Source organism: Neoarius graeffei, chromosome 17, assembly GCF_027579695.1.
Source record: "Neoarius graeffei isolate fNeoGra1 chromosome 17, fNeoGra1.pri, whole genome shotgun sequence".
NCBI lineage: Eukaryota > Metazoa > Chordata > Actinopteri > Siluriformes > Ariidae > Neoarius > Neoarius graeffei.
This window is the reverse complement of record NC_083585.1, coordinates 42,432,593-42,459,714: the sequence shown is the minus strand read 5'-3', so window position 1 is coordinate 42,459,714 and position 27,122 is coordinate 42,432,593. Positions and strand designations below refer to the sequence as shown.

Genomic DNA, 27,122 nt, shown 5'->3' with positions numbered 1-27,122 from the left:
AGGAAATTCTATACAATTATGTGCTTCTAATTCTGTGGCATCAGTTTGGAGAAGGACAGCATATGGGTGTGATGGTCAGGTGTCCACATACTTTTGGACTTGCAGTGTATTTTGTAAAGTCTACCTTTGATGTTTTATTAAAAATTTAAATTTATATAATATTAATTTATAATAGTAGTAATAACAAGTAGTAGTAGTAGTAATAGTAGTAGTAGATGATGATTTTGTGTACTTTACTGAATATGGAAGAAAGTCAATCCCTGTGTCCAAAATTGCTCACTCGTTCACTACTCCCTATATAGGGAATTACTATATAGAGGACTACATAGTGAGCTCATTGGTAAAATGAAAAAACGCTTTCAGACACTAGTCCGTCGCACTGTTATTTACATCATTACTGTCGCACAATTAAAATGTGCCAGATCAGTCGGCTGGTGGGTTTTCAAAATAATAAATACATGTATGTATTTTTGTGATAAATCCATATTATACTGAGCGCATTTCCCACATTAATCAATACAAAGTACCTGCATCTTTCAGGTTTTTTAATCAAGGCTGAATACTTTCTTCTTTACCGCTGCCTTTTATTAAATCAAATTTGAGACTTTTAATTTGATTTCTTTCAGTGCGACCGCAATGCATGATGGGATATATTGCTTTGGTTAGTGACCATCGGTTGTACACTACTTTTCGTGATGCATTGTGGGATACTTTGAGTAAGTGCACTATATTGAGGTATTTCACCTGACGTCACAGGGTCACGTGACGCCCCGGTGTCCGCCATTTTGGACGGCAAGCTAGCTAATGTCAACAACAGTAGCTGGTATGTTACTGTAGCAATGTTTACGTTCAGTCATTTGGATGACTGTTAAAACCTTTCAGTCTCAAGTTTTTCATTTACTGGATTTACTAGTTTACTGAGCTAGCGCGCGCCGGCCGGCCGGCTTGCCGGCTAGCGCACGCTGGCTCCCGGCTTGCCGGCTAGCACGTGCTGGCTCAGTAAACTAGTAAATACAGTAAAGGAAAAACTTGAGACTGAAAGGTTTTAACAGTCATCCAAATGACTGAACGTAAACATTGCTACAGTAACATACTAGCTATGATGTTGTTGACATTAGCTAGTGCTAACAGCTAGTTGCTAATACACTGCTACAACTACACCAACCCTAATAATACAGTTCTTAGTCATTGCCTGGTAACAGCAAATTTATAACGGGCCATGTCTCAACAGACTAAGAAGTTATTTCAGTGACATTTAATAACATTTTGTTTATCCTGAGGACCGAAAGTAAATGAAAATGTGAACAAACCTTAGCTGTAATCAGATGGCGACCACCGGCTCCAGGGACGACCCGCTGATGTAGGCATGTTACCCAGCCTGACACAAAATATTTGTAGGTATCCAAACTCGTATACGCTTTCAGATCAATACCTGTGTATGGCGATGGGTTTTTAACGACATAGGTATACAGATCATGTGGGCTGAAGTCAGGTAAAGACGAGGGCTTCGTGTACTTCCGTACGTCAGTGAACAATCCTGGTGGAAGCAGGTAAACGTCGTTCTCTAAGCCTGCTAACCTCAATTTTTGCAAATACCTCTCCCTCTGCTCGCCCTGCAAATGCCCTACGTCGCTGGATAGTGAAGGTGTTTTCTGCATCTCACTCCTTTTTCTTTTATGTTTTTCATTTGTCGCCTTCCTCGCATTCAAACTGATTCGAGCCGTGCCGTCCAAAATGGCAGCATCACATGACTTGGTCACGTGAGTGAAAAACCTCAATAGGGTGTAAATAATCTTCACTAAGGTTTCGGACAGCACTACAAAATGGCGTCCCCACTATATTAGTACCCTATATAGTGAGTAGGCAGTGATTTTGGACACAGGGCATGTATTCAATAATATATAGTATAAACTTCCATGAATAGATACGGTAAATCCCCTTCCACAGTGCATGGTAATTGTTAGGTAGTTGATCTTCTAATTAAAGACAGAGCCAAATCAGGATACTGCACAAAAAGCAGTACATTTAGCTTACATTCAGTGACTCTTCAGCTTATTAGCCAGCCTGGTGAAACACTGCAGAGCCCAGTAGATTGCAGAAAGAGAAGCAAAAACCTGCATGAAAAGATTTTTTGGTCAAAATCTTGGCAACATTTTAATATGAAATATTCAACTATGCTGTCAGAATCCCTGCAGTGTAAATAGATTAACACTCAGTGTAAATGAAACAAAAAGCACAATAAAGATGATTCTTAGGTGATGATCACAAAGGACACTGTAGAGTATAAAGTTACAAATCTGTTCCTGTGTTTCTGTAACAACCAACATGTAGAAGTAGGCCATTAAGGGGGGAAAAAGAAAAACAAAAGGTTAACATCGAGACCAAATAATCTCCCATGATGCAACAGCTCTGTGTCAGAAGGTTAATGGTGGTGGTCACTGTGGAATGAAGCCAGGAGGGTCTGCCAAAAGTGTCCCGGGTGGAACCGCCGCTCCTCCCCTGCGTTCTAGACCATAAACTGCATCCGTGTTCTTAACTCGGGCCAAAAGCAAATCCTGTCCATCACAACTCGTCTCCTCTGATGGGAAAGAATGAGAGTTTCCTCCGAGTTCCCCAGCTGTTTCCCTCCGAGAGAATGAGAGACAGAGACGCAGAGCTTGGAATGTCCCTGTGATTCCTGACCCCTCACTACCTGAATTCATCCAGCACGGCCTTACAAGTTTAAAAAAAATCACCTCAGCTTGTGATTAGAAAAACATGCTGTAATCAAAGAAGCCCAAGCAGATATCTCATCTCATCTCATTATCTCTAGCCGCTTTATCCTGTTCTACAGGGTCGCAGGCAAGCTGGAGCCTATCCCAGCTGACTACGGGCGAAAGGCGGGGTACACCCTGGACAAGTCGCCAGGTCATCACAGGGCTGACACATAGACACAGACAACCATTCACACTCACATTCACACCTACGGTCAATTTAAAGTCACCAGTTAACCTAACCTGCATGTCTTTGGACTGTGGGGGAAACCGGAGCACCCGGAGGAAACCCACGCGGACACGGGGAGAACATGCAAACTCCGCACAGAAAGGCCCTTGTCGGCCACGGGGCTCGAACCCGGACCTTCTTGCTGTGAGGTGACAGCACTAAGTACTACACCACCGTGCCGCCCCTGCTTTTTGACATAAAATTAATAATTATGGGTAAATATAATATTAAATGCCAGCATGGAGGTGCAGTGGTTAGCACTGTCGCCTCACAGCAAAGAAGGTTCTGGGTTCAAATCTCACGGCCGATGAGGGACTTTCTGTGTGGAGTTTGCATGTTCTCCCCGTGTCTGTGTGGGTTTCCTCCAGGTGCTCCGGTTTCCCCCACAGTCCAAAGACATGCAGTTAGGTTAACTGGCTACTCTAAATTGACCGTAGGTGTGAATGTGAGTGTGGATGGTTGAGAGGAGAAAACCTCTATAATAATCCAGTAGAAGGTAACAGGAAACCACTACTGCAATTCTTCTCTAGAAGCTTTGATGGCTGGAGCCATCAGAGCAGCCATGTCACTGCAGTGATACGCCACATAGATTATTAAATAGAATATGATATTATTTGAGCATTTTATTCTTGTTGGTGGAATAAAAGGGCTAACAGGATGAAAAATAGTAAAATTCTAAAGTTCAGAATTGTTAATCAGTGAAACTATAATTGTAGCATTATCATTTTTTATTTAAAAAATTTAAGATATTTTAAAATAATTAAAAATGAATGAATGAAATAATTTTTGCTGTTTTGAAAAATCATTTTGCCTTTAACCCACATAAAATGACAGAGGAAGTATCAATCAAAAAATCTAGAAATTAGAGTACAACAGGATACCATAAGAATATACTTGTCATTCAAAGTCAAAGTCCCTCCCAAGCCAGGACCTGGTCTTTCCAGGCGGTCTCTTGTCCCAGGCCTTTAAGGCGGCACCAATCTCCATTTCTATAGCCCTTGGCTTCTAACTTATTACATAGATAGGGTTACAGTGGGGCCTACTCCTGTGGATACCGCGAGAGTTTAACTCTCTCCTCACATCTGCATCATGGCGTGCCTTGCCAAATGACAGTAGGTACCATTTTGAAGAAGAAGCCAAGCCAAGAAGCCTTTATTTGTCACATGTACACTCAAGCACAGACTTAAGCACACAGTGAAATTCCTCCTCTGCATTTAACCCAACTGAAGCAGCGAACACACACATGCACACACAAGTGAGCAATGAACACACAGACATACCCAGAGCAGTAGGCAGCTATGCTACAGCACCCAGGGAGCAGTTGGGGATTAGGTGCCTCGCTCAAAGGCACTTCAGCCCAACCTCCATGGCTGCCCCATGTTAACCTAACCGCATGTCTTTGAACTGTGGGGGAAACCGGAGCACCAGGAGGAAACCCACACAGACACAGGGAGAACATGCAAACTTTACACAGAAAGGCCCCCATCAGCTGCTGGGCTCGAACCCAGAACCTTCTTGCTGTGAGGTGATGGTGCTAACCACCTGGTGGTGGTGGTTTTATGATGGTCTTTGGTATGACCCAACAACGAGTAGAACTCACAATCTCCCAGTCAAGAGGCATACACGCTAATCACTAGGCTAGTGTGCATTACTCTTATCATTAATATGCAGGGAAAAAAACCCAAAACAAAACAGATGCTTCCAGTATCATTCTCTTAGCGTTTTTCCCATTTTTCCCCACCAATTTGGTCACCTACCAATTCCCACCCACCAGCCATCCCTCCCCGATCATACAACAGCTACCAACCTGGAAGAATAAAGGCTAACGTGCATTCTTTGAGACACATGAAGCCAACCAATCACACCTATTCAAACTGCTGCCCGTGCTGCATCACAGGGCAGTGTAAGATAATTGCTATCTGCCCTCTTCCTCATACATGAGCTCACTATTGGCTAGTGTCGCTATGATTGACAAGGTAGAAGGGGGATGGCATCCTTCCTCCTCAGAGAGCACTGTGAATTTTGCTTTTTTGTCTTCTCTTAGCATATTTTATCATAAAGCATAGTAGCATTTGGGATCTAATCTTTTTGGGATGCGTTTTGTTGCGCTGCTTCGATGCTGTAAACATGCTGACTCTTTACAGATCAGAGGTGTGTTACAAATACCAGAAATAACATGAAGATTTTTTATTTGCTCTAATAGGTATGGGCATGGGGCGGCACAGTGGTGTAGTGGTTAGCGCTGTCGCCTCACAGCAAGAAGGTCCTGGGTTCGAGCCCCGTGGCCGGCGAGGGCCTTTCTGTGCGGAGTTTGCATGTTCTCCCCGTGTCCGCGTGGGTTTCCTCCGGGTGCTCCGGTTTCCCCCACAGTCCAAAGACATGCAGGTTAGGTTAACTGGTGACTCTAAATTGACCGTAGGTGTGAATGTGAGTGTGAATGGTTGTCTGTGTCTATGTGTCGGCCCTGTGATGACCTGGCAACTTGTCCAGGGTGTACCCCGCCTTTCGCCCGTAGTCAGCTGGGATAGGCTCCAGCTTGCCTGTGACCCTGTAGAAGGATAAAGCGGCTAGAGATAATGAGATGAGATGAGGTATGGGCATGTCTGTGTGCATGCTAAACATCTCATAGCTACACACTTGCACACGTCCTTGGAAAAAACACACACACATTAAAAAGAAGGCAAGGGAAGATTTGTAGAGTAGATGGTGAACTTTTTGTTCAGTCCAGAGTCTCTAGAGAAGCTGCTGAGTGAAAGGAAAACAGGACTGAAGCACTGCTGTCAGCTTGGGGATGTACAGCTCATAATAGGAAGTTTCCATCCTATACTGTCCACATGGACAGCCAACACACACACACACACACACACACAAATGTGGATTCCTCTGTTGAATTAAAGAAATCTAATCCAACCTAATCCCTAATCACCACATCTGTAGTGCACATGCAATTACAATGGACAGGAATTCCAACATGTTTCCTCAACTGAGAAAATAATAAAAAAAACCTGCTTACTCGAAACTCGTCCTTCATAATGATAGTCTGGAAATTGAAAACTATAATTGTTAAACTCAACAATTGCTCCTTGCTGTGAGACTGTTCTATGTTAAAGGGAAAAAAAAAACTGGAGTAACACTAAAAACTAATTTTGGTTAATTACACTTTTCTGAAGGTTCTGTGGTGTCCCTGCACCACAGACAACCAGAAATTAGGTCCTCTAAAAATGTATTCCCATTTCCAAACAGACGAATTATACAGATTTAGAGCTTAATTTTCACTGAAACATGGCTGAATATTTCATAAAATCATTCTACAAAAATAACTCCGCAGTCGATGTACTGTGGAGGGAATAGACATCAGATTGGAAAAAAACACTGGAGCGTTGTTTTGGATCACTGTAAGCTAATTTATAAGATGGGGGGGGGACGACAGTATTTGAGCCTCCTCTGTATTATATACTAAGACGTAAACCAGCCTAAAAATCTAAGAATAGCATGGCATCATGCATGATATCGTGTTGTAGAAAAGAGTGAAAAGAACCGAACTGAAATCCCAGGAGCTTTATAACAAACGCTAGTTATAGCTTCCCAGACCATAGACTGTTGTTAAGAAGAAAGTGGTAACTATTTTGAATGCTAAGTTCAGTTTTATATTATATGGATCAAGGTCTCAAAGCCCCTACATGAGCAGCAGCTCTCTGAAGCCGTGTGTGCAGAGGATGAATCAGGCCGAAGGAGCTGCGCTGGGCCAAATTAGCCCCACAGCACTTTGATGCAGTAATGAAGGAGGCCGCAGCCACGACATACACGTCTCTCTAGACGCTATGTAAACCACTTCAGTGGGATTCCTGAGAGAAGGACAAAGATGGATGGCTCCTGTGGGGCTTGTAAGGGACCTACAGCGGTCGGCTTAGCAAGCTAAACCTGTGGGCCGAGTTTCCTGAGACTCTCTCTCTCTCTCTCTCTCTCAAACACACATGCACGCACGCACACATGCATGCATGTTTGTTTTACTTTTTTTAAGCTGTTGAAAAAAAAGTTTTCTTTTGTGAGAACCAGCCGAATGTCCCCTCAAGGTCAAAACTGTTAGACTTCCTGTTGTTGCAGGGACATTTGGTCCCTAAGATGCACACCTTTACTGCATTTCATTCTCTGCTAACAGGATAAAATATTTGCTGTATAATTCTTATCAACTTTTAATGCAATCTAAAGGTAGTATACTGTACATTGAAGCTTAATTCACAAAGTGTCCCATCAAGAGTTAATTTTATTACTAAGCTTAAACATTTGCATCTGCATTGTTATGATCTGGTTAATGTATTTGATTGTGGCTCATTAAAGGGTCTGAAGAAAACAAACAGTAACATGTTTACTAGGGTGCATCAGTTGCCCCCTAAAAATGAAAAGTTCCTCCGATCATGATGCATTTTTGTTTTTATGTTCCTTTTGGTAAGAAAACACACTGCGTGAAATATTTTGACAAAATTCAAAAGTTTAATGGTGGCACCAGGAGCTCAAAGTTATGGAAAAGGCTGCTATTTTATGACTTTTATGACAAAATTTCGATCACTTTTCATGAAACATTATGGCACCTTATAGAGTATACCAAATATCTTAGATACACATTTTTAGTACGTATTCTAAATATATTATCAAGCACAGTTTGAGTTTTAGCTGTTCATTGAATCATTGTTCAACTACTTTTAAACAATACAAATGTATTATGAATCACATTAATGCTTCTCGATCCCTTGCAAAGGTTCTTAACATGATCTCTGGCTCACAAGAAATCAATAAATGGAGTCCAACATTGTGATTCAAACCTTACGCGAAAACATAAAATAAGCGTTTTTTGGCAAAAAAAAAAAATGAACCTCATGGTGCCACCATTAGACTTTTGAATATGGTCAAAAAATTTTACAGGATGTCTTTATTGGTGAAAATGAACACCCAAACAAAAATGCATCAGATTTTATGAAAGTGAGGGCAACTGATGCACCCTAATGTTTACTTTACTTTAAGTCTGACTTAAGACAATAAAAGTTTGATCAGACTCAAGCCATTAAGCATTAAAATGTCTTAATGTTCATTTGTTGACTATTTTGCTGCTATTTTTTGATAGATAAAAAAAAACGTACACACCAATAATGACATTTGCAAATGTCATTTACAAATTTACAAAACACAATTAAGTTATTCCATGAAATCGAGTCGTACATGAGCTGATAGCCGATGAAGCACATCGCGCTGAGTTGGCTATTGAGGTTTTTCACCTGACGTCACAGGGTCACGTGATGCCCCGGTGTCCGCCATTTTGAAGGTCAAGCTACATACTAACGCTGCAGACAGAGAGGGAGAACCAGCTTGAAAAAAAAAACGTGTTACAGATACCGGATCCAGTGTAAATAGCTGCCGGAGCGCGCTCCGGCTTGCTCCCCCTCAAATTAAGCAGCGCGCTCCGGCTTGCTCCCGGAGTGCTCCGGCCGAGGTTCTGGAGCGCGCTCCGGCTTGCTCCCCCTCAAATTAAGCAGCGCGCTCCGGCTTGCTCCCCCTCAAATTAAGCAGCACGCTCCGGCTTGCTCCCGGAGTGCTCCGGCCGAGGTTCCAGAGCGCGCTCCGGCAGCTATTTACACTGGATCCGGTGTAAATAGCTGCCGGATCATAATTACAGTAATCTAGTAAATACAGTAAAGGAAAAACTTGAGACTGAAAGGTTTTAACAGTCATCCAAATGACTGAACGTAAACATTGCTACAGTAACATACTAGCTATGTTGTTGACATTAGCTAGTGCTAACAGCTAGCTGCTAGTACACTGCTACAACACAGACACCGACCCTAATAATACAGTTCTTGGTCATTGCCTGGTAACAGCAAATTTATAACGGGCCATGTCTCAACAGACTAAGAAGTTATTTCAGTGACATTTAATAACATTTTGTTTATCCTGAGGACCGAAAGTAAATGAAAATGTGAACAAACCTTAGCTGTAATAAGATGGCGACCACCTGCTCCAGGGACGACCCGCTGATGTAGGCATGTTACCCAGCCTGACACAAAATATTTGTAGGCATCCAAACTCTTGTACGCTTTCAGATCAATACCTGTGTATGGCGATGGGTTTTTAACGACATGGGTATACAGATCATGTGGGCCGAAGTCAGGTAAAGACGAGGGCTTCGTGTACTTCCGTACGTCAGTGAACAATCCTGGTGGAAGCAGGTAAACGTCGTTCTCTAAGCCTGCTAACCTCAATTTTTGCAAATCCCTCTCCCTCTGCTCGCCCTGTAAATGCCCTACGTCGCTGGATAGTGAAGGTGTTTTCTGCATCTCGCTCCTTTTTCTTTTATGTTTTTCATTTGTCGCCTTCCTCGCATTCAAACTGATTCGAGCCGTGACGTCCAAAATGGCAGCCTCACATGACTTGGTCACGTGGGTGAAAAACCTCAATAAGCCATGTACGATGAGATTGAGTGGAATAACTATTTTATTCTATCCACATTCACTGGATTTTGAAAAACATTTTTACTTTTACTTTTTGCAAATTCGATAAATAGAAACTTTATACAAAACATCCGACAAAATCATTTCCGGTTAGAATGTAAACAAACCAGCGAAATGACAGGAGCAATTTGTGAAAAATGTGATGATAATTATTAAAAAATAAAAAAAGATACGTTCTTACCGTCAAATTCTTTTATTACATATTTTGTGGCTTTTTTTTGGGGGGGCATTGTTTTCGAGGACAGTTTTTATTTTGTCCTCGGTTGGTTCAGCAACAGCGGCATGGTGGTGTAGTGCTTAGCGCTGTTGCCTGACAGCAAGAAGGTCCGGGTTCGAGCCCCGTGGCTGACAAGGGCCTTTCTGTGTGGAGTTTGCATGTTCTCCCCGTGTCCGCGTGGGTTTCCTCCGGGTGCTCCGGTTTCCCCCACAGTCCAAAGACATGCAGGTTAGGTTAACTGGTGACTCTAAATTGACCGTAGGTGTGAATGTGAGTGTGAATGGTTGTCTGTGTCTATGTGTCAGCCCTGTGATGACCTGGCGACTTGTCCAGGGTGTACCCCGCCTTTCGCCTGTAGTCAGCTGGGATAGGCTCCAGCTTGCCTGCGACCCTGTAGAACAGGATAAAGCGGCTAGAGATAATGAGATGGTTCAGCAACACGCTCTGCCATTTTGCTTTTCTTTACTCATGGTCGTCGGTATCCTTCTGTCTACAAGAAATGATGGTGTAGCGTCCAGATATGTTTTTATCTGCATCTTCGCGAGTGGCTGCGCAGTCCAATCCGTGAATGAGAGTCTCTGCTGCACTTGCTGCAGATGAACAGCAATGCCTGCTGAGGCTGTAATTTTCTCTCCTTCCTTCTCATGCTCTTGTCCTCAAGGTTTTCGTTCCTTGTCTCTTCTGCTCTCTGTATGCCCTTTCTGATGGCAAGGTGCCAAGCTGCACAGTCATCTGCACATCATTCCCAGGTGGTGACGCTGATGCTGCACAGTTTCATGTCTTTCTTGCATACATCTTTGTAGCGGAGGCATGGTCGTCCCACCCATCATGAACCCTCTGCCAGTTTGCCATATATCAAGTCTTTGGGAATGTGGCCTGAGTCCATTCTCCTAACGTGGCCAAGCCAACGAAGACGCCTCTCACTGAGAATAGTGAACATTCTGCTCATCTTGGCGTGTTTCAAGACCTCTGTGTTGGGCACCTTGTCCTGCCATTGGATGTGTAGAACTCAAGGTATATGAGCTGATATCCTCGTAGTAGAGTAGCCAATCAGAGCACGTGATTGCTCATATCCAGTAAATGTGGATAAAATAATTAATGTTATATTTTAAATACATACCGTTTAACATATTTAATCTCCTTGAGCTTTAGAAGAATTTTGTATTGCACAGCTGGTGAAATTACCTATTCTCACAAAACTTAGTGTACTATACTGCAATTATGCTTGTTTTACATTTATTATTTAAGTGCACGGCACTTCCTCCATGGATTATTATATCACTATGGAAAGAGAAGGCTTGTAATGTTCACCCATTCAAGCAAACTTCATGTTCTGACAAACAGCGGAACTTATTTAAAACCTATAGATTCTACTTTTACACGAAGTGTGTCAGGTGCTGTAGAAAGATAAGGCCATGCTGTGCATGGAGTGACCTTGATAATATTATCCTAACATTTTCCCTTTAAAACATATGATTATGATCCTTCCCTTGAGGAACGAAGTACATAAATATTATCTTTAATTTATTTTTAAAAAAAGACGGGAAGAACTCAGGAAGGAACAGTACTAACCTGTAGTGAAAGATTTCCAGCTCTGCATGATGCTTTTGATGTTCTGATATTTTGATCAGTCCGCTTAAGTATGGGATTCATTTATTTATTTATTTGCTTGCATATACATATGTGGAGTTAGTCTGTAAGCTACAGTTGGCATTCTGTGTGAGACAGGGTAGAAAGTGCTCTTGTTGAGAGCAATGAGACGTTAAGTCTCCTTTCAAAGACAGGTGTATTTTTATTAGCGCTCCTCTTAAATTGCTATGAGCTCACCACTCACAGTCTAGAGAGAAGCTCCCGTAATTACTACTAGGCATGCAAAGTCTGGAATGTCTCATATCCTGAACCCTCAGCCATGTGTGACATCACTTATCCTCAGTTCAGGTGAATCCACATGGCTCTTCAAAATGCAAGTGTGTACATGTAAACAAGTGTGAAAGAGTGTGTGTGGGCATAAATGTAAACGCGTAAGAGAGGGGTGTGCTTCTATGCCAGGAGTGTGACCTCGCCACCTGAGTTTATGGGCAAATCCTGCTGCTTTAATGAGGAGCGCTCTCAATAATGAATACCAGCCTGTGGTTTAAAAGCCACTATATATCACAAGAAAGACTTAGACTGTACTGGTCCTGATATATGACAGCCAAATCAAAGAAGTGTTTTTATTTCACAATTACCAATATTCTATAATCGTTTTCAAAAGCCTAAGACCTAAGAGGAAAATAATGGATTTACAGTTTATATCAGATTTTTTTAAACCCACTGGCCTGTACAGTTTTTCACACTTGGCTCACTTCAAGCTTAACTGGGGTATATTCCAAAAAGCTAGATAATGTAAGCTGAGATCCACTGAAATCCAGACTTTTCCATTCCAGACACAAGGATTAGATAAAATCAAGATCAGTTACCATGTCAACTTATGTTCTGAAACTAACCTGGAAAAGATTAAGATTAAGAGTTAAGCCTAACCTTGCCTGCAGTATATATGTGTAGAGAACCTGAGATTATGTTACATTACTCTTGGAAATATTGTGTCATTTTCTTGAAAAACTTTCCAACAGTGATTTATGCTGAAGAGTTGTCAGAAAATGCAGTCTTCTAAAAGTTACATTTAAAATAATGTTTCCATGTAGATAGTAAGAGTTATCATGATTTTTCAGTGTTTTTCCCCAAATGTGCTCAAACTAAAGTTGCACAGTACAGTGTACAGACCTATCATAAATAAACGAGACCGTCAATGATGGTGTAGCTCACTCTGGCCTCGTCTAGTCCAGAAGGAACGATCTAAAGTGGGTCACTTTGCGCAATAAATGTTGCAAGCTATATACACTATATACAAGCTATATAGAAGCTACACAGCAAAATTCCCAGTGTTGAATTAACACCCAGAGTGTTGATTTAACACCCTACTGTGTTTATATAGGTCCAATTGGACACAAATTAACTCTGAAAGTGTTAATTCAACACTGAGGAATTTGCTGTGTATATACACCCTAGGAATACCGACCTATTTGCTAGAAAGCATACAAAACGGTGAGGAATTGACCGAGAAGAAGTGATTTTTGTTCAACTGGTCATTAAGGCTTAATTAGTCCATACCATCATTAATAATTGTAATTAAGCAAATCTGGGTAGAAGCTATATGCACCCTAGGCAGACCTACCTTCCTGCCAAAAAGAATAAAAATCGGTGAAGAATTGAGAAAGAAGAAGCGATTTTTATGAAATGTGGACGACGCTGGACGGACAACGGACAACAAATGATGGCATATAAACTCATCGCCTGTCGGCCAGACAAGCTAATAATAAGTAATGAAATGGTAAATTGTTGGTCTTATAAGCATTCAAATATGTTAAATGTTGGGTACCTTTTGTTCTGGACCACGTTTCGGACTACCAGGGCATTTTCCTTCATGCCTAGTGGAGCACTCCAGTTTGATTTCCTGTTGACAACCAATAACAAAGTAACCACCTCTTTATCATGACCCCACATTGGTGTGATCAAACAATTGAGGTAGCACTTACACTGTCAGAAATAGGGGTACAGTAGGAGTTCATTTCCGTCCCCCAAGGTATAATCTACACTAATGTAACCCTAGGGCTCATTATTGGACTTCAAGGTAACTATGTGTACCTTTTTAGGGTCAAAAAGGTACATACATGTTCCCAATCAGTATATAAAAGGCACAAATAAGTACCTTAGAGGGTACTGCCCCAGTGACAAACCATTGTACCCCTAAAGGTACAATAATATACTTTATTTTCTGAGAGTGTACAAAGTCTTCTCCTTACTGAAGTATAAAGCCAATAGGGATAGATGAAGCCTGCAGGTTATATAAATACTGCTAACTATTCACTGTCCTTCCTCTGACACTGTAGATTACTGCAGAAGGTAAAGTAAACAGCAGACAAGTCTGTGGCTCCTTCTAAGAAGAAAACGGTAAGTTGTTCTTTGCTGCATTGTGCTGGCAGGAACAGAAATGGGCACAAGGCTTGGCTGCTCAGTCCCTGAGAAAGGCAAGAAGGAGCTCCTCCGCAAGACTGGAACAAAGACTGAAGGATTTGGCATTGGGCCTGAGAGAAATGGAAGAACTGTTAGCAGTAAATGCAACAGTGCAATGAAGTGCAATATTCTGAGGAACTTAGTACAGCTGCCTTGTATACAGAAACAGACCCTGGTGTACTATGAATAATGAGTTCACTCTGGCTGGGAGAGCTGATAGCCCACCACTAGAGCATCTGATGATCAGACTGAATGCAGGAATGCAGCTCAGCAGGAGCAGCAGATGTGCAACAGACTGATATTATGGCTTGAGAATAAAAGAAAAAAGGAAAAGAAAGTCTTGATATCCACATGTTAACCTTTTCTAAATAATAGCTGCATGACAAGTGCTGCAATATTTTTATGGCCCCTTAAAGGGTTATAGATATTAGTGCGGACAGACAACACCGCTGTCATTATTTGCATCAACGACCTTCTTATTTCAGCTGCTCCCGTTAGGGGTCACCACAGCAGATCTATTCTGTGTATTTGATTTGGCATAGGTTTTACACCAGATGCCCTTCCTGACGCAACCCTCCCCAATCTATCCAGGCTTGGGACTGGCACCAAATGTGCACTGTCTTGTACAACCCCAGTGGGTGGGTACTTTACCTAATCTGCATGTCTTTGAACTGCGGGGGAAACCAGAGCACCCAGAGGAAACCCAGGTAGACACAGGGAGAACATGGAAACTCCACACAGAAAGGTCCTGTCGGCCATGGGGTTCAAATCCGGAACCTTTTTGCTGTGAGGCAACAGTGCTTACCACTACACCACCATGCCGCCCCTGGCATCAACCACCAAGGGGACAAAAAATCTCAAGCAATGCTGAGATTCAGCAAGCAAGCTTTGAAAGTAAACAGATGCACATAGTCTGTCTTTAGAGCTGGGCTACATACTGGCCAGATATAGCAGAAAGGGGACACATTGTAGCATGGCAGTCCTGTGCCCCAGGATTAGCACATTTTGCAAAAAAGGTAGTACAGGTAATGTGGAACAGCAACAGTAGAGCAGAAGTTGATCTGTGTAAACAGACTTACAATTCACTGCCTGCTGTTGTTCACAGATTGATGTGATCCAGGATGCATTGGCACAGAACTGGACGAATCTACAGTTGTTTGATTTCCTGATGATACCACAGCTATGGTTGACACTGTAGAGCATCTGACAGATGATGAAACAAGTGTATTGATAACCCAATTCAAGTCAAACAAACTTGGGTTACACCTGTTAATGTTACTGACAGACCATCTGTGCTCGCTGCCCATCAGATCAGACCTATCGTCCCAGATAAAAAAAAAAAAAAAAGTCACTCTGGCACAGCAGACCCAGGGCTCGAAATTCACGGTGGTCCGGTCGCCTGAGGCGACTTAATTTGTCATTTGGCGGGTAATTCCTGTCACTAGCCAGCCCGGCTGGCTAGTTGAAAATAAAAAAAACATATATGAAGCGAAGATTCAGACTAGGGCTGTGCGATATATCAAATGTACTCGATATATCTCCGAAAATTCTGTGTGAGATACATAAAATTATTATATCGTAACTATCGAGTATTTTATGGTCATCTGCCGACTTGCGTTTGTTTCGTGTTTGTTGCATTTGTTTAAAACATATTCCGGTGGTTTTCTCCCTGTCCCTCAGGCAGTAACGTGAGAGGCTGCCTAAGGGTAAAAAAAACAAAAACATCACACACTTGCCAACCAATCCTGGGCGACATCTCGGTGCTGAAAGGAACTTGCGGGAAGATTTTCTAGTTTCAGTTTACAGCGCTGACTCAGTTCATGCAATCGCTGGTGTTGCATAGGCTACCGTGTAAGCTCTGTCAATTTCAGCGACAAATTAAAAATGGAACTGGACGAATTGGTTCCTAAAAGAACTAGTAAGGGGTCAGTCATCTGGCATTTTTTTGGATATCGCGAGGAGGACGTGGAACAGCAAATGCCAATTTGTAAAGTGTGCAAAAAAAAAACAGTATCAAAATACTCGGGTCTTGAAATAAATGCACATTCATCATGAACAATGGTAGCTACTCTCTTTTGTGTTATTTTTGACAGAAGTAAAATTCATACAAATTTTGGTGAGTTGATTTTCTGTTTGGCTAGTTACTTTGGAAGGTAACTAGTCCGGCTGGCTGGTGAAAAAATATATGAATTTCGAGCCCTGAGACCACACACCTGAAATTATAGATCCTCAGAAATCGGTGACCCCAGCATACTGGCATGTCTACAAAGGATCAAGTGCACTCTTACGGTATGAGTGCACATACTCCATTTACAAACCAGATTGTGCACAGGTAAAGTTCTCTCACTATGTTGTAAAACACCAGGCATAAACCCTTTATCTTCACCATGAAAGATGTTTCAGAGTTTTAATCGACTTGGATAGAAGTGTCTCTCCTCATACCCTACCTTCTGCTGTTGGGAGGGAAGAACCTCATCAAAACTTTTCTTAAAGGTGTGGAACACCTCTGCCCACAAAACAGCAGTTCCATATTGTTAACACAATACAGTCAATCAAGCAGAATATTTATTTTATTCAAAACAATTGTGTCAACCAGTACAGGAAAATAAAACCTATGATTTTTTTTCTTCCTCAAAGTTGTGCTCCTTGTCAACCACAACCCACAACAACACTTTAGTAATTTAGATAATAACTCTATACCATTTGTCCCAATTGTATCAACTGGACAATAATGTAGTAATGGTTAGTGTATCATTGCACAACTTCAGTGCAAAATTTAAATAATATTGGCTGGCTTTTTTCATGGTATATCAGATATAGTCCATTCAGCTGAATGGAATATATCTGATATACCATGAAAAAATATCACTATATCTCTAGCCGCTTTATCCTTCTACAGGGTCGCAGGCAAGCTGGAGCCTATCCCAGCTGACTACAGGCGAAAGGCGGGGTACACCCTGGACAAGTCGCCAGGTCATCACAGGGCTGACACATAGACACAGACAACCATTCACACTCACACCTACGGTCAATTTAGAGTCACCAGTTAACCTAACCTGCATGTCTTTGGACTGTGGGGGAAACCGGAGCACCCGGAGGAAACCCACGCGGACACGGGGAGAACATGCAAACTCCACACAGAAAGGCCCTCGCCGGCCCCGGGGCTCGAACCCAGGACCTTCTTGCTGTGAGGCGACAGCGCTAACCACTACACCACCGTGCCGCCCCAGCCAATATTATTATTATACATATACATTCCTTTTGGGTGTTCAACACATCTTTCTCTTTCAAGATTCTCTCAAAATCTTCTGTATTTAATGAAGCAAAGCTGGCAGCCATGTTTGTTTACAAATTATCACAGTTGCTCGCTAGCGTGGAAGTTTTACATCTCCGATGTGTGACATGTTGTCTTGACAACCATGCAATATCATAAACCATATTCAACATTCATTCTCCATTGGGTAGAGTGACATAATACATGTAGGATAAGTGATATGCTAACAATATTGCATGCTATCAAACCAAATGAGTGGAACCTGCTAGAAGGGAATAGAACACATATTTTTATTCCATCGGAAAAGTGTCCTGTATGTATAATAATGTACTATACTGCGTCGTTATCTTACTATACATCCTCCTTAGCATATATGATGTTTCTATTTCTTTTATGCTAGTTCAGTGTTGTCTGTTTAGTAAGATCAACTCCCAACTTTTTTGAGCTGGTCAAAGAATGTTGCTTTGTTTTCACACTGATAGGACCAAAATAACGATAGTTTTCTCTAACATGCATGTGGGAACTTTTCTCAGAGTCAGACTCTTTTATTCCTTGCAGATCTTCAGGGGAAAAAATCGTGGGCGTTTTAGCACCTACATCTACAGATGTACGGTCACACACACACACATACACACAAAAAGAACAATTTTACTCTCATGTGTAAATCTCATCAGCTCTCTCCAGTTAGCCACAGACAGAGCTAATTGATTCCAGAACTGTTGCCTCTACTTTATGCAGCAGTGGAGAAAAATGGAGAGATTGGAAAAGAGAAATTAAGGGAGGGAGAGATGCAGGGTTAGAGGTGCTGGAGTAGTAATGAGGGGTCAGTCGCAATCCATAGCCCTGTCGCGAGAGTCAGGAACACATGGCAATTTTATGGTCAATTGGGCCATGCATCTGGTGTTATACATCATTGTGGTGCATAGTGGGCCCTGGTGTCAGCTCGTACCCACATTCGCACATGCACACACATTCACACACTCTGAGTGCACCACAGATGCACACACTCAGACAGAATAGGCGGCTGCATGCTGTGTGTTGATATGCTTCATCTATATTGCTTTACAGCTGAACCACACACTCTCAAAACCCACGCCCACACTTACCATTAAGTCGCCTCCCACCACTTGCAGTTACACTAATTAGGGCAGTCTGGTCTGACACACCTTATGTTATAGCAGTGTTTATCTACTGTATATAAAATATGCACTGTTGTGCTGCATTCAAAGAGAAAATGTTTATGTTGTCTTATCTATTTTGTATAAAAGTCCAAGACAGTTACCTTTATTGCAAGGTCCAGTAGAGGTACCATAGTGCTGATGTAACCAAAACTGTGAAGTGCCAACATTAGTAGGCAGCGTGACATCTCCCATAGAGCAGCATTAGGACTGGGGAAAGAAAAAAACAAAACAAAACCCAGAACAACAGACAGTCTTGAGTCTAATGGTGTTGGTCTTTTTGTTTCTGGAGCATTTGCATGGACATTTGTTCATTGGAGTGTGAAATTGAGCCTGGGTGCAAAATACTGAAAACACCTGAGAATACTGTTCTTGTTTTAGCAAAATGTGAACATAGCTGGGCGGCACGGTGGTGTAGTGGTTAGCGCTGTCGCCTCACAGCAAGAAGGTCCGGGTTCGAGCCCCGTGGCCGGAGAGGGCCTTTCTGTGCGGAGTTTGCATGTTCTCCCAGTGTCCGCGTGGGTTTCCTCCGGGTGCTCCGGTTTCCCCCACAGTCCAAAGACATGCAGGTTAGGTTAACTGGTGACTCTAAATTGACCGTAGGTGTGAATGTGAGTGTGAATGGTTGTCTGTGTCTATGTGTCAGCCCTGTGATGACCTGACGACTTGTCCAGGGTGTACCCTGCCTTTCGCCCGTAGTCAGCTGGGATAGGCTCCAGCTTGCCTGCAATCCTGTAGAAGGATAAAGCGGCTAGAGATAATGAGACGAGATGAGGTGAACATAGCTATGACCTACATCTTTTTTTTTTCCTACATGGAGTACAAATGCCAGACATGTCAACTGACTACTTTCACATACCCATAATGCTTTGTGCCTTGGGGCGTAACCCAGCGCTATATTTGTTTACTAAGTCAGATAACCTCAGTAATTTATTCAAATTCACATAGGGGGAAAATGACTTTTCCTGATTTAAAGTTTTATAGAATAACTAAATAAGCTAAGCATCGAAAAACATAGACAGAATTTGACAAAATTTTACACCAACAGACAACATGCGACTGTGTTCTGCACACTTTGATGGTGGAGTAAAGTCTGATGATCCAAGTCATGAAGCCTACATCCCCCGTCTTTGTGTTTAGTCATAAAAAGTGTGGAAACCGAAAAACAAGGACAAGTCAAAGAATTGAAAAGGACAACTTTATTAAAGGATCAACTCTTAAAGCAAAGCGCAAACGATGCAGTGTAAGTAAGATTACATGTCCTTCCCCTTTTAGTGTTGATGTAGGTCGACTGAATGCAGTATTTGACCCTGTAGTCCGAACAGCTTCCTCTAACAGCCCAAAGAGTGTCCTAATCTGCTAGTATATGAGCTCGAGGAAAATCAGAGTGAAGGAAATCAAAATCAACTTTAAAAATAAATGTGACAGTTCTGCTGTGTTTACGGTATTTACTTGACTGAGTGAATTCCGTGCTTGTGTTCCCATGCACAAAACGTTTTGTATTTTCTTACAGCTTTCTCGTCGTAACCATCAGCCAGCAAAAACCATTTCATTGTGGATTCTTCTATGCCCAGTGTAGATCTTTCTCAGCTCTTCTGCCAGCCTTTTAACTTCTGCAGGTAAGTAATTGTTGGAACAGCCATGTTAAGGCCCGGTCCCACTGGCCGATGGACACAAAACGTATGCAAAAAGGACACAGCGGACGAGCAAAATTTCGGGGGAGGCTCTATCCGTTTTCATCCGCTCCAGAAATGGACAAAATTGGCGAAAATTTGCGAAAACAGAACAGAAAAGAACGGTCGTGGGTACTATATAGCGGGTGTTAAACGCATGTTCATAGGAAGCCTAGCGGATGGAAGTGGATGACAGCTCCGAAGGGGTTACCGGTGATAACTGAGAAGCGGACGCATAGCAGAAAGAGCGGATGCATAGCGGATGAAGGGGATGCATCACGTACGCCTAACGGGATGTTGCGCGGATGTATATCGGATGCAGACCGTTCACTGCGCTAGGTGTCCTTCTACATACTCTAGACATACTCCAGACATCCTAAATATACGAGATACATCCCAGATATAAACGCTTTGTCCGTTTTGAATACTTTATATACGAGATGCATACGCTTACATCCTTTCTATTTCCGTGCTACTAACGATGAATAGACGTTTCATGTACCTTATCTTTCCTCCCTCTTTCCGTTTTCAGCTGCAGCGGATGTGAGTTGTGAGGATGCCCAGAGGATGCAGAGAGGATACAGCAGACGTTTAACGGATGATAACGGACATAGAACGTTTGTTGCTCGTATATGTCGCGGATTTACATCGTACACGCCGGAAAGTTCATCCGTTCTAAAAGTTTTGTGCAGCTCAAAACTTTTTGCGTGGATGAAATCACAGTGGACGGATGCTCGATGGATAGAGCGTATGAAGCACGTATGCAATGAGTACACAACGGATGCATAGCGTTTTCCAACGGATGGCAAAGATTTTTTTACGTCTTACATCCTCTTTGCATCCATAAGTGCAGTGGGACCGGGCCTTTAAGAGACAGAAAAGGCTGCTGACTGTCACTCGAAGTAGATATGTTCAAAACGTTCGATACGATATTTACTGATTAGTCTTTTTACTGATTGATTTCTCAAAGTCCACAGAAAAGGCTTTGAAGATTTCTTTAATCTTTGGTTTAGTTAGTTTTGACATTTCTTTGAAGGTTTTAGGGAGATTTAAACTCAAAAGATTACTGTCAATGTGTGACGCCATGTTGTTTTAGTTTGTTTATACTTTGGTTACCCCCCAAGACACAAAGCATTATGGGTAACGTGAAAGTGGTCAATACAGTCTGTGAATTCTGGCTCTGACAGTTCCTGAACCTCATATCACGCCAAATATGAGGTTTTTATCCCTGTTTGTGAAGTTTTTATTTTGTTTGTATCTGCTGGCAATTTATTGAAATAATTTAGTTGGCTCTATTTCCTAATATATATATATATATATATATATATATATATATATATATATATATATATATATACACACAGTGGGGCAAAAAAGTATTTAGTCAGTCACCAATTGTACAAGTTCTCCCACTTAAAAAGATGAGAGAGGCCTGTAATTTTCATCATAGGTATACCTCAACTGTGAGAGACAAAATGAGAAAAAAAAATCCAGAAAATCACATTGTCTGATTTTTAAAGAATTTATTTGCAAATTATGGTGGAAAATAAGTATTTGGTCAATAACAAAAGTTCATCTCAATACTTTGTTATATACCCTTTGTTGGCAATGACAGAGGACAAACGTTTTCTGTAAATCTTTACAAGGTTTTCACACACTGTTGCTGGTATTTTGGCCCATTCCTCCATGCAGATCTCCTCTAGAGCAGTGATGTTTTGGGGCTGTAGCTGGGCAACACGGACTTTCAACTCCCTCCAAAGATTTTCTATGGGGTTGAGATCTGGAGACTGGCTAGGTCACTCCAGGACCTGGAAATGCTTCTTACGAAGCCACTGCTTCATTGCCTGGACGGTGTGTTTGGGATCATTGTCATGCTGAAAGACCCAGCCACGTTTCATCTTCAATGCCCTTGCTGATGGAAGGAGGTTTTCACTCAAAATCTCACGATACATGGCCCCATTCATTCTTTCCTTTACACGGATCAGTCGTCCTGGTCCCTTTGCAGAAAGACAGCCCCAAAGCATGATGTTTCCACCCCCATGCTTCACAGTAGGTATGGTGTTCTTTGGATGCAACTCAGCATTATTTCTCCTCCAAACACGACAAGTTGAGTTTTTACCAAAAAGTTCTATTTTGGTTTCATCTGACCATATGACATTCTCCCAATCCTCTTCTGGATCATCCAAATGCTCTCTAGCAAACTTCAGATGGGCCTGGACATGTACTGGCTTAAGCAGGGGGACACGTCTGGCACTACAGGATTTGAGTCCCTGGCGGCGTAGTGTGTTACTGATGGTAGCCTTTGTTACTTTGGTCTCAGCTCTCTGCAGGTCATTCACTAGGTCCCCCCGTGTGGTTCTGGGATTTTTGCTCACCGTTCTTGTGATCATTTTGACCCCACAGGGTGAGATCTTGCGTGGAGCTCCAGATCGAGGGAGATTATCAGTGGTCTTGTATGTCTTCCATTTTCTAATAATTGCTCCCACAGTTGATTTCTTCACACCAAGCTGCTTACCTATTGCAGATTCAGTCTTCCCAGCCTGGTGCAGGTCTACAATTTTGTTTCTGGTGTCCTTTGACAGCTCTTTGGTCTTGGCCATAGTGGAGTTTGGAGTGTGACTGTTTGAGGTTGTGGACAGGTGTCTTTTATACTGATAACGAGTTCAAACAGGTGCCATTAATACAGGTAACGAGTGGAGGACAGAGGAGCCTCTTAAAGAAGAAGTTACAGGTCTGTGAGAGCCAGAAATCTTGCTTGTTTGTAGGTGACCAAATACTTATTTTACCGAGGAATTTACCAATTAATTCATTAAAAATCCTTCAATGTGATTTCCTGGATTCTTTCCCCCCATTCTGTCTCTCATAGTTGAAGTGTACCTATGATGAAAAGTACAGGCCTCTCTCATCTTTTTAAGTGGGAGAATTTGCACAATTGGTGGCTGACTAAATACTTTTTTACCCCACTGTGTATATATATATATATATATATATATATATATATATATATATATATATATATATATATATATATATATGGGTCCGTCTCAGAAACTGGTCTCTCATTTGGGACATTATGGTCAAAATTTTTTTTTTCTAATTTTACCATTTTTTTTGCATTTACCTAACACTCAATGTTTCTTTTGTCATATTTAATAAGAATAAAGATAGTATCTTGCTTTATCTGGCCTCCCCTGTGGAATTTGTTTTTTGTTACAATTCAAATGCTTTTGTAAAATTGATTTACATATAAAATAACTAGGCGGCACGGTGGTGTAGTGGTTACCGCTGTCGCCTCACAGCAAGAAGGTCCGGGTTTGAGCCCCATGGCCGGCAAGGGCCTTTCTGTGTGGAGTTTGCATGTTCTCCCCGTGTCCGCGTGGGTTTCCTCCGGGTGCTCCGGTTTCCCCCACAGCCCAAAGACATGCAGGTTAGGTTAACTAGTGGCTCTAAATTGACCGTTGGTGTGAATGTGAGTGTGAATGGTTGTGTGTCTATGTGTCAGCCCTGTGATGACCTGGTGACTTGTCCAGGGTGTACCCCGCCTTTCGTCCATAGTCAGCTGGGATAGGCTCCAGCTTGCCTGCGACCCTGTAGAAGGATAAAGCGGCTAGAGATAATGAGATGAGATGAGATGAGATGATTGCTTGGGTTAAAAATGCCAAATTATGATGACTGAATTGATTATTCACTTAAATATGAATAATATGATACATTTTGGGTATTTGATATGGCGAAATAGGACACGATGGAAAAATCAAGAACACACCAGAAAGATGAGAATAACGGCGGTGGTAAAAGAACAGCGACTGTACTGGCTGAAGGTCGCGCGGGTCTCTGCTGCGGCGCGCGAGCAACGGGACATCACTATCGCACCGGACAGAGCGGGGGCGGGGCAAAATGACTGGCCGTAGATTCTATCAAAAGTTCGATCTAAATTGACCATGGTTGCAAAATATTGGCCAAAAATACACAAACACTATGAAATATGAAAGTAAAATGAAAAAGAAACATTCTATTGCCTTATATTGCAAAACTAAAACAAAATAAAACTGTCAAAACTCACCTTTTCAGTGATAACGTCCGAACAGATCACTCGCGTAACAGAAAGACCGCAAATGAAAGCACGATCAACTTCTAACTGTTAGAGTGGAAAACTCCATTCTACACATGCAAATTGTAAATGTGTGTCCTTCCCCGCACACAAATAACATGCTACGGTAAAAAATAGACCACAACTCATTTTATAGCTCAGAAATTCACACAAGACCAGCTACCATCGTAACATATTCTGTAAGAAACATATTCTATACCTAACTTTCAGCTTTCGTTTTAAAAAACAAAATCGCAGATTTATAACTAAATTTTTATATGGCGTAGTGATTTTAAGTTACTACTTTTGGTGAGGTAGTGACCTTGACCCTGAGGCTTTCCGTTTAGATCAAAACACACGATCGTATTGGTTTTGGGTATGCGGAAAATGGAGTTACAATGATGATCAAATATTTTGCATGATGTTTTATTACGGTTATGAATTTTGCCAAATTCTGAATAAAGTATTCACATCAAAGATTTAGTTTTATCTGTATTATTTCTTTCATCATTTTATTTCAAATTAAAACCAACATCACCATTCAAAACCGTATAGTTTATTGACTGTGAGTATATTTAGTGGGGTACCCCCACAGTACCCAGTTTCTGAGACAGACCCATATATATATATATATATATATATATCTCATCTCATTATCTCTAGCCGCTTTATTCTGTTCTCCAGGGTCGCAGGCAAACTGGAGCCTATCCCAGGTGACTACGGGCGAAAGGCAGGGAACACCCTGGACAAGTTGCCAGGTCATCACAGGGAGATATATACTGTGTATATATCTCATCTCATCTCATTATCTCTAGCCGCTTTATCCTTCTACAGGGTCGCAGGCAAGCTGGAGCCTATCCCAGCTGACTACGGGCGAAAGGCGGGGTACACCCTGGACAAGTCGCCAGGTCATCACAGGGCTGACACATAGAGACAAACAACCATTCACACCTACGGTCAATTTAGAGTCACCAGTTAACCTAACCTGCATGTCTTTGGACTGTGGGGGAAACCGGAGCACCCGGAGGAAACCCACGCGGACACAGGGAGAACATGCAAACTCCACACAGAAAGGCCCTCGCCGGCCACGGGGCTCGAACCCGGACCTTCTTGCTGTGAGGCGACAGCGCTAACCACTACACCACCGTGCCGCCCCTGTGTGTGTATATATATATATATATATATATATATATATATATTTTTTTTTTTTTATTTATTTTTTTTTTTTTTTAATTACTCACCTATTTTAAACCATCATTACCCAGACCTGTCAGTTACTAACTGCAAGAGCTACTGCACATTCATGTTAATGGTCTGTGTCAATTAATATCTAATTGCACTTACAAGAAAGTAAAAATGTCTTGCCTGTATAAACAGTGTGCCTCCAATTCATATCTGTATTTGCATCTGTTTTGAACAGATTTTTAAGTGGTCTCATCCTGAAGACAAAATGCCTTCTATTTATATGGCGTAACTAAGACCTTCAAACAAATAGTTACACAAAACTTGACCAAAATTAAGAAAATTAAATTAAATGTAAAATACATGAACCTTAATAGGAACAATAAGAGATGTAACTATTATCTCTCATTTTATTAAAACATGAATGCACAACTGAACCTTGGTTTGAAAGGAATCCAGATGTATAAAAATCCTAAATGGACCCAGAATCGAGCTTTGAGTTGATACATGAGGTTTCAGGCCAAGTGTTAAAACATCCAAAGAAAAATAGCATGCTCGATTTTTAATGACCATATGGAAAAGTGTAATGTCTTACTCTGGCCATGTTGCTCTCATTGGCGACAGGGCTGACAGATACATATAACTTAGATCAATAGTAATAAATATTACAATGCTGTATTATACACATAATTTTTCAAAATGTTTGATTCCCAAGAAGTTCCATTATTGACAAAGCAACACACTGTACATAATAAAGTCTCAGTACCTTTGGTCCATTATGTACCCAAGGGTGGTAAGTGTGAGTAATATGTATCCAGTGATAAGCAGCACAGTTGCTTGAGACAGCATCTAGAGAACAAAAAGCAGAATGTAAGAACAATATGTTCTCAGTGCAACACCAGTGGATGTCAACTCAGTTGCTCAGTTTCACTTCCAAATTCCACCCACAACCTCCCAGTGTTTATGTTCTTGACCCTTATAATGTAAACTAGCCACAGAAAATCTCATTAGGGTGAGTATTATGAGGATCAGCGATTGTGAGTGCACAGACAACTGCAGCTAATTCTGTTTGACCTCTAAATTACAGGACATAGCCCTCCCTCTGCTATATAAGAAATGTTATAGATACATGGCTGACATTTGGTGGATGTTTGCTCTCTAAACCTTATATGCAGCGCCTGTGAAAATATTTCTCTCCTGGGTATAATACAAGTCCTCAAAGCTTAGACTCTCATTTAGAAGTGACCACATGTAGTGCAGCTGTGCTGTCTTCGCTGTATAAAATACATTTTTTTCTGGTGTTACTGTGCATGTTTTGGTGGGCACTGATAAGACAGTATGTATAAAGCACTGAAACAATTACATTTATTAACAAATTAGTGGTATTTTATAAATGACAACAAACTACTAATATGGTCTTGGAATATCTTTGCACCTTTACCATCAGAAAGAATAAAACTGAATCTGAAAAAGAGACATGAACTGCTAGTAAGCTAGCATATTAGCTTGTACAGATAGACATAAGTGGGATTTCATTTGGGTTTTGATTTGCATTGACATATTCTCAATTAACTATTTAACATTAGCCAAATCCGTCAGCAGGGGCGGCACAGTGATGTAGTGGTTAGCACTATCGCCTCACAGCAAGAAGGTTCTGGGTTTGAGCCCAGTGGCTGACGAGGGCCTTTCTGTGTGGAGTTTGCATGTTCTCCCCGTGTCCGTGTGGGTTTCCTCCAGGTGCTCTGGTTTCCTCCACAGTCCAAAGACATGCAGGTTAGGCTAATTGGTGACTCTAAATTGACTGTAGGTGTGAATGTGAGTGTGAATGGTTGTGTGTCTCTGTGTGTCAGCCCTGCGATAACTTGGTGACTTGTCCAGGGTGTACCCCGCCTCTCGCCTGTAGTCAGCTGGGATAGGCTCCAGCTTGCCTGCAACCCTGTAAAACAGGATAAGCGGCTACAGATAATGGATGG

The 27,122-nt window shown here is 41.7% G+C and overlaps 1 protein-coding gene across 1 annotated transcript in view; it reads right to left on the bottom strand.

Annotated features, from left to right (window-relative positions):
• Positions 1-2,506: 2,506 nt before the first annotated feature.
• agmo (alkylglycerol monooxygenase) overlaps positions 2,507-27,122 on the bottom strand; it is a 110,519-nt gene continuing 85,903 nt past the window's right edge. The window contains 4 exon segments of the mRNA XM_060898144.1: positions 2,507-2,596; positions 2,598-2,698; positions 18,296-18,414; positions 25,916-25,998. Coding sequence (XP_060754127.1) covers positions 2,507-2,596; positions 2,598-2,698; positions 18,296-18,414; positions 25,916-25,998 — 393 coding nt within the window.